Below are 9,224 nucleotides of genomic sequence, written 5' to 3' on the forward strand. Positions count from 1 at the left end.
TTTGTTTTCATATGACCTGAAAATAAAGCAGATCAATAAAAGGAGCTGGATAAATTATGGTCCAATTATTGTCACATTTATTATTATTAAGCACTTTTTTTTGTCACAAATGTAGCACTATTAGTGGCATAGAAGATGCAAAATAATAGAAACAAACAAATAATTTAATTGATGAATTATAATGAATTATATAATTATAATTATAATGAAAAATAATATAATATATAATAATAATCACGGAATCATTGCTATCTTTTATTCACAAATTATATGGAACTTGTAAGGCAGAGTAAAGGAAATAGATAGAGAAAAAGAAGAATAGGCCTATAACGGCTATTTGTCTTGGACTTGCAATTTAAGGCAGGCAACTTTCCAGACAGCTCTTCAAAGGGTCCTTGACACACGTTTTTGTTTACATCCACGTCATCAGGAACACTCGAACAGGTGTCGATTCCCTGTTGGTGTCGACAACAGGTGTAAAAATGTTGAGACAGGTGACCTATTTCTTTTCATTTGAAGATTTTCAGAACATTTTGAAACCATAAAGTACTTTTATACTCATACAAAATACAGGCTATCACGCTACTTTAAATTATTTGGCTACGCTTGAGCTAGTCTATGATTATTGCGAACTCGGCTAGCAAACGTTAAATAAAAGTGACTTTTAATAGCTATCAAACTTTGATTTTTTTTCAGGACTCTCAAGATGCAGATACTCCACTTTTTGGTGATGATGAAGATATAATCAACCAAAGAACGTCTCAAATTAAGTGAGTTTTGTATCCCTCCAACGTGGTCACATTTAACTGTTCTGAGGACGATTTGTGGTATGGATTTCACGTCTGACCATCAACACCGGTTTCGTGAATATCAACATTGAAATGCTCATACACCATCTTTTGTGTTGCAGATATCCACTGGTCACATTCTTCCATCTCTTCTTCCGTACCAGTGCCATCTTGGTGTACTTATTCTGTGAGATCCTCCTAAGTAGCAGCTTCATTGTCTCTATGGTCGCCATAATCCTCCTCCTCTCGTGTGATTTCTGGACCGTCAAAGTGGGTAGAATATCTCAATTGACCATGTTCACATGGTGTCCGTTTTGCTCTTATGTCATGCTCAAATTGGGATTTTTAGGGTGGAAAGGAATCCCAACCTGAGCATGACATAATGGCAAAATGGCCGCCGTGTGAATATGGAGATGAACATTGTTACTCAGGTGATAGAGTTGTGCCCTTCCTAATGACTTGTCGTACAGAACTTGTAAGTCGCTTTGGATAAAAGCGTCAGCTAAATGACTAAATGTAAATATGGTCAATAAAGTTGGGTCAAATGACTGATCCACAGTAGGCCTACATCTAAGGATTGATTCCATTTGGTCCTTTCAGAATGTGACTGGCAGGTTGTTGGTCGGCCTGAGATGGTGGAATCAAGTGGACGATGATGGCAAGAGTCACTGGGTGTTTGAGTCAAGAAAGGTAGGCATATGTTTATGATGATTTGAAAATGGGGGACCCTGATGTAAACAAGACAAAAGTCTTTCTCTGGTCTGCATCCCCTTAACAATTGTGTGTATTGAGCTGTACTGTATTTTACCCATTCTGCAATCTGTTAATACAATTTTCAATCAATCAATCTGGCAACAATAGCACTTCTGTACTGGCTGAGAAGCTGTGCAGTGTAATGGCGCCACCTGTTGGAGGACACACTGACTGCTAGGGAATTATTCAAATGCAGCATAGGAAATAAATACAGTAGAATGTTGCATGACAAGAGAACTCGGTCAACTAATGGTCATAGGATTTTGTCAACTGAATCATTGACCATATTCACACGGCAGCATGATATAAGAGCAAAATGGCTGCCGTGTGAGTGACTATGGTCAATGGAGAATTATGTCTTCAAATCGAGTAAGGAAATAACTAGCTTAATTCAGCATGCAATGCTTTTTAAACATAGATTGAGACCCTACTGTACCAACAGTAGTCGGGCCAGTTGACAAAATTCAACCCTACTTCTTTCCTCTTTACTTCTAGGCAAGCAGTCAAAAACGTCCCTCCAGTGCTGAGTCCCGGATCTTCTGGCTTGGCCTCGTTGTGTGTCCTGTCTTCTGGATTATTTTTGTGTTCAGTACTGTTTTCTCTTTCAAGATTAAATGGCTGGTCAGTCCACTGATTTATACCTACATTTCAAAAGAGGTTGTTACTTGTTTTTTTACTTCTATTTTCTAAGTGTATTTACTTTTTTTTTTTTTTTTAATCTTTTCAGGCTGTGGTAATAATGGGACTGGTTTTACAGTGGGCCAACCTGTATGGCTATATCAGATGCAAGGTGGGGGGAAAGAGCAACCTGAGAAGCATTGCAACCAACTATCTCGGCGTCCACCTTTTTAAACAGGTGCATATACAGTCTATAATCAACCCTATACATTTTTGTCTTATCGTTATATCAATATCATCTCAGTGTTGTTATTTATGTTTTGTTTTTCTCCAAAGACGATGACCAAACCAGAGGGACCTTAGAACATAAGTGGAAGAATTATGACCAATATGCAGTGGAAGCATCAATAACTATTTTACCTAGTTTTACTTATAGGCTACACTGTCCATTTTCCAGATGTACATACATTTATATTTGTTTGCCACCCAAAATGGCATATGCTGAAGTAATGGAATACAATCAATAGTCTAATGGGTATTCTTGAGACATGCTTTTATTCCTGTTGAACAGGTGGTCAAATTGCCGGTTTAAAGGGGCACTTCACCAAAAAGTAATGCTGATTTATTTTGCACATAATCTCACACACATCCAAAAACGTTATAAACAGTTTTGCACACATTCTTTTAGTTTGACAGTTATTGAAAGTAAAATTTGTTTGACTATGGGCACTAGCGATGTCATTGGGGACATTGTATCCTTGTGTTACAACTAAATTAAATGATAATATAGCAGTCCCTATAAGACAAGGTGTTTAGGTGTTAATATGAACAACTCTCTCTCAAAGCCAGAAACCAGATAAATCCAAACTTGTGATGTCATCGGGTATAAAGTCTGGAGTTGCTCCCTAGACAATGAATGGGAATCAGATTTTATGGAGTCACAGAATGTTTGTTTTGTTTAGTTTTCTTTATTTATACCCAAATTAGCTTTATTATTGTAGTGTTCTCAGTTCTGAAACACGCAGTTTAACTATTTTTTCACATATCAAGAGGAAACCTTTATTGACACTTGGTCAGAGGGATGAGAGGCTGTCACTTGATGGTGTTTGAATGCATATTGGACTTACCATACCACACCAGTAAAATAAATAACCAAGCAGTCCAAAAAGGTATTGCAAAACAACACTAACTAACACTAAACAGTTACAAATGTTTAAAACAGCAGATTCTTCATCTGTGAGCTAGAAGAAAAGCAGCAGGTTGGCGCAAGTTAATTAGCTGTTAGCTAACAAACCAACAGTTGTATGGTTGCATTACATTTACGTTAGCTCAACTGTTTGCTGATGATCTGTTTTTTCCCCTCAATATGAGGATCAAATTGGTGTCAATCATCAGTGACTGCTTGAATACAAATCAACTAACCAAAAGCATGGTGAGAAAACTAACCAATGTAAACGTTTAAAGGGTTGTTTCACTTTAGTAGAACGTGTGAAGTTTCAACAGTCACCACTTACTATGTAAGCATCTATAAGTAAGCTGCCACTGCTGTCAACACCACCATTTCTCCCAGGTGTTAGGCTCCTCATTCACTCACTTCCAAATACTTCTGAAGTAAGCAAACGAATGCAGTGCAGATATAAATAAAGGGTATTAGTTTGTTTTGGCATTTGATATGTCTTTCAGACTTGAGAGTTTGAAAGATTTCAGATTTAATACCCTTTTTAAAATTAAGAGTACATCTGGTCAATAGAGGCCTGGCATGGAATGTTTGTGTGGTTCTCTTTCTTCCAGTATGGCTGCCAGTAACTATAGAGTATACTGTATGTGTATTATGTATTTAAAATTAAATGTTGCCTTCCTTTGCAATGGTAGAGTAGATCAAACACAGAAAATATACTACTATATTACTGTTCTACTGTGACTTGTTTATGAAATCCATTAATAAGCCACCAAATGATTATGTTTTTGTTGATATATTTCTCATATCAACACATAGCAACTGTTGTTTCTTCCATCGCCATGTAAGCTATAAAACGATGGTTGCTATGTTACAGGCCTGTTCCATTCCGTGCAAGGCCTCTATTTGTTGTAGGTTTGATTGTGCTGTGTATCTTTGCCTTGCATGGAATGTTTGGGGAGCGGTTACCCATGGTTACTTGCTGCCTTGCTGGAAGAAATATTCCAAACATTCTGTGAAAAGTTGATAGTTGGTCAAACTACACCTCAAGTGAGAAATAGTTCCTTTACTTTAATAATTTTTAAATGGCAACATTAGCTTACAAAAAAAATACCGTTTACAGAGAAAAATATATTGCACAGAATAATATCGCTGTATAATTTATACTTCAGAAGTATGATATTTAGACTTGGTCCTCAAAATGAATGGAAGTGAATGAGGAGCCTGACACCTGGGAGGAATGGTGGTGTTGACAGCAGACGACAGGGATAGCAAAGACTTCTACTAAAGTGAAATATCCCTTTAAGCCTGTTTTCACTTTCTTTTTTGGTTGCAATATCATTTGATTAACTTTGGGTCAACTTGTCAAATAAATGCTTGATTAATGTTAGCTTGGTGAAATGTGACAACATTTTTGTCACAATTGGAGAAATGAATGGTTTGGTGCCACAGGTGTCTGCCTCATCACTTGAGCATTGCCTCGAGAACATGGAGAACACAATCATTCCATTGCACGTCAGGGCAGAGAACATAAAGCAGCTGCAATATGTAATGTACATGAGACTACATTTACTGGACAATACCATCAGCCATTACCAGTTAATTCCCCAGATTGATAAAATCCTCAGTCAGAGCCCAGAGGATTTTATATTTATACTTCCAGTATGTAGAGCAAGGTTTTACTACAGGCCTCCCATTTGTTTTTATCTCCTTATATAACCGTACAGTAGGTTGACTGTGAGCTCTTTCAACAAGACAACCCACATGGACCTGAGCTTAGATTACTGGTATTACTCTGTCCTCACATGATTGTGTTGCATTCTCCCTAATAGGATACAATACATCTTTGAATTTGTTATTTGACATGATGTGGTTGAGAAAGGCAGATTTAGCAGGGCACAGGTGGAGTCCAAGCTCTGATGTGGTGGTATGGACAGGGCAGTGGTGGAACTCATACCTAAACCAATGCTTTGAGGAGGATATCACCTCCGTCACTGCCTGGCTGGAGTAGGGTATATCTGCAGAGCCGCAAGCCCAACGTCTGGGCGGGGCTTCGGGGCTTGTACTCTGTGTGCGTGGGCGGGGCGTCGGGGCTTGTACTCTGTGTTGTTTCCTGTAAAACCCGGAAGTAGTCAGTTTGTGCTGTTTATTTTTAACCATAACCCTAACCCGCAACACGGAACACAGAAATGCAAATGCTGTCGAGTCCTCACTGCTTGTAAAAACTACTTCCGGGTTTTACAGGAAACAACACAGAGTACAAGCCCCAACAACAGTCACACAGAGTACAAGCCCCGAAGCCCCGCCCAGACGCTTGCGGCTTTGCAGATATACCCTATTGGGCTGGCTGAACCAACAGGTACCTGCAATTTCCCACTGTAGTGTTAATAGGTGGCCCACAGGTGGAGCTCTGTTACCGTCAGTTGTGACTTGATGTTAAAGCCATGTATGATTCTCTCTGACTCATCTTAGTGGCCATGGCAGCCAACAGTGGGCCTCTGAATGTTGTCAGCGAACTAAAACTACGATCTCTAGACAGAAAACCATTTCAGGACAAGAGTCCTGTCAGCAGACAATCTTGAATGACCAGAGCAGAGCCACTTAGCCCCTTTGATGTTCAACCAGGGTCAAGTGGTGCAAGTGTCTCCCAACAACATCCAATCAGTGGATGTTCTGTTTCGTTAAGGGGCTCAGCTTGGCATCACCTTACTGCACTATCTCGCATATGTGCACGCGCACTGAATAAAGACCACAATGTACCTTTAATCCCAATATTCGTCTGACCACACCCCTCATCAGCTTACCTTCATAAGCAGGTGTGTGGTCACCTGCTCTCCTCCTTCTCGCTTTCACCACAAGGAATAAGTGCCTCGGTAGATCCCCACACTTGACACCATGATGATGGAATAAATTGGATTAGGAACAGCTTTGGGAAACAAGGATACGTTGACATCATATCTTTATTTTCTCTCTCACTATTTTCGAGAAAATACGGCGATATTGTCTTCGTACTGGAGTGTCTGGAAGATGTTGATCATTCTAAAAATCCTCCACCGGTTTTCGTATTGGGAGCACGCCGCTGCATGCTTCTCAACTGCAGTTCCTTGCTGTGTTTGTTGGGGTGAAACCTGTCAGGCCACAGCTGAACTGTCGGACATGCCGCTGTTGTGAGAAGCGATGCGTTCCAGGATGGGTGAGTAGTGTTTTGCTGGCAGGCTCCACTTGTCTGTTAGTGCTATGGGGGCTACTTGACAATGTTTATGGAAACCGGCCCCAGGCTAGGGTCCTTTGTTCAGCCACCTAGGCGACAGAAGGCCTTGGTCTGAAGACCATTATAGTTTTAACTAGTGGGCCGCAACCATTAACACTGGTGATCCCTGTGTGTTTTGGACGAGTGGATTCTCTCTGTCACCGTGTTAAGGCCCCATCTTTCATATCCAAATGAGAGTATTCCTTCACGAGGGGATATGTGCATGAATGTGCGATAGCGGCAGATTCATGTTCAAAGTCAGCTACACAGGCCAGTTGGTATTGTGCTGATTCCGTCGGGTGTTGGTAAAATCACTGTTGTGAAGCGGTGTTGACATCTTGTTTTCTCTTTTCTCTTAATAAGTGAGGAGAGGTTCAGAACGGCGGCCTGTCTGGGTGAGTGTTATGTCATTGTTACAGGTTCAGTTGATAGCTGCTTAGCTTACGGTTAGCCAGTCAGCTGTTAACTGCTGCGTTAGCCTGCTCAGGTTGGGCCTACTGTTAGCCAGTCAGCTGTTAGCTGCGGGGCTAGCATGTCGTGATCGCTAGGTAACGTTAGCTTGCTGCTATAGGCCATGGCCTGGCGCGGGGTAGCTTAGCTTCTCGCGCGCCGCCGTGAGCTCGCTTCTGATCGCGTGCGTCGTTAGCTCGGCGTCTCGCGAGCAGAAGCAGTAGCACCCGAACGGTTGGAGCGGCCGTTAGCTTGATGCTATTCTGTTGAACGTGCTTTGTTTTTAACATGTTTTACACTCTTGACTACGACGTCATCCTTGACAGGGGATGTTTCGTCGACCCTGCCCTGAGCCAGGACGGCAAGGTTGCATCAACGGAGGACTGTAGTGCGGGTTGGAGCGGTGACGCTGCCCAGTTCGGACAACACAGGAGCGGCTGTGTTCCTACGGTGTCTGTGACTGCACTTCGCTGATCTGCGTTCCGGGTAGGAACGGGTTTGACCAGACCTTATAACACGTCTTCTGGTTTTACTTTTCTAAATGTATTGTGAATAACGATGTTTTTCCCAAAAACGTGTGTTGCTGCAATGCATTTAGGATACGTTGCGGGTTATGTGTGAGCTGTTTTTGTCACTGGCAGTTAGCTTCTCCGTGCAAATCGGGATGTAATGATCTGGTTGTTGTGTGAGAAACATCATGGTGTTTATATGTACCGTGTACTCACAACTAAGGTAACTAACCTATGAAGCTATGCTTGGTGACAAGTGGGTAAAAGAATGTTCTTTTCTCAGACTGTGATGACAATGAACAGTGTGTTCACATATTAACAGGTTTTCCTGTTTTAACTGGCCGTATTGAGGGTAAAATAGGAGGATTGTGTTTCCCCCCGGTTCCCTGGGGACTTTTTCATCCTCCTATCAGACATGTTTGTGCACTATTTGTGTCTTTTGTGTGGTAGGGATGCGATGTAACTCTTAGCTTGATTGCTGAGGTTGTGCTAAATCTGCTGGAGAAACTTTATTTTCCTGAAAGAGAAAATGGTTTGGTCGCTGTCATGTGTGCTTAGCAAGGCCTGTGGCCGATACTAATCGAGAATGATGTATTCTCTCATTGTGAAAAAACGGCGTTCCTCTGTTGAGTGTTTTTTGCCATTTTTTGTAGGTGATGATGGGTTGTGTGTGTCATGTGACCTACAACTGGGTTGGACTGGCCACAGAAGCACATGTGTATGTTGGACCGGGGCTCTTAGAGCCCTCTCTATTCTGTGTTTTTCCTTAGTAAAAATCAGATAGCAGGTTAGCTCATGCGCTGTGTGGAGCTGTCAAACGTTTCATAGAGCTGACTATGACTGTGTCATATTCTCTTTTTGTCATTACATCGTATCATGGGTGTGGGGTCGTAAAGGGGTGAACTGGTAACCTTTCCTCTCCCCCTTGTTTCTGTCGGTCAGGGGTACACCCCCTGTCCTTCAAGGTTCCCGTCACGTGGCGGTTTGGCACGTTACGGGGGGGGGGGGGGGGGGGAGTTTCCTGGTCCCACGGCCTGGTATATTGGGCGTGTGCACCGCAGGAATTCCCCCGCCATAGAGACGTCACCGTGCGCGTCTCTGTTGGTAGGACTTCCGTGTGCTGTTCAGGTCCATGTGATGGATCTGTTTCAGGGGGGTGGTCAGGGCTCCTCCTCACCAAGCGCCTATTCGGGCCTTCTGTGAGTTCGGACTCCTTCTTCCATGTGAGGGAGCCTCCATCAGAGTACAGAGCCTTCCTCCTCAGATTGTCAAAGTGAGTGGACCCTCTAGAAGGGTCCTATTCTATTGTATATGTATTCGATTCAATTCGTTTATTGAGTGTGTATGGGTTCAGTGCCTCTTCCCCGGAGAGCCCTAAAACCAATCTTTTACATGGCTCAAGGTGCAATATATTCTTTTCAATCTGTACAGCTCGCGTGGGAAGTCTCTCTGGGGATCCCCGTCTCCTTCCTATGGGAGGGTGGTGGGATGTAAAAATGTGAAAATTTTTTACCCCGGCTGTGTAGACTGGGATACATACTGTTGATGCTTCCTTCTTTTCTATTCCAGAAGTGTTGGAGTTAGGGAGTGTCACACCCCTCTTGTCGTTCCCCTGGGCGCCTTGGGGATTCAATGACAGGTCTAAATAGCCTGTTCATTGATGGGGGTGTGTCCCGACG

At 42.4% G+C, this 9,224-nt stretch overlaps 1 protein-coding gene across 1 annotated transcript; it reads left to right on the forward strand.

The window, feature by feature from the left end:
• The first annotated feature begins 348 nt into the window (after positions 1-348).
• On the forward strand, positions 349-4,717 carry LOC311240157 (Golgi apparatus membrane protein TVP23 homolog B). Its single transcript, XM_084328700.1, has 7 exons — positions 349-494; positions 697-770; positions 911-1,058; positions 1,389-1,478; positions 2,037-2,162; positions 2,269-2,397; positions 2,496-4,717. Exons 1-7 carry the CDS (start codon positions 483-485, stop codon positions 2,520-2,522), a joined length of 606 nt encoding a protein of 201 aa, XP_084184826.1. The 5' UTR covers positions 349-482; the 3' UTR covers positions 2,523-4,717.
• Positions 4,718-9,224: the final 4,507 nt, after the last annotated feature.

The sequence above is a fragment of the Notolepis coatsorum genome (genome assembly GCF_963971535.1).
Source record: "Notolepis coatsorum genome assembly, chromosome: 14".
Taxonomy (NCBI): domain Eukaryota; kingdom Metazoa; phylum Chordata; class Actinopteri; order Aulopiformes; family Paralepididae; genus Notolepis; species Notolepis coatsorum.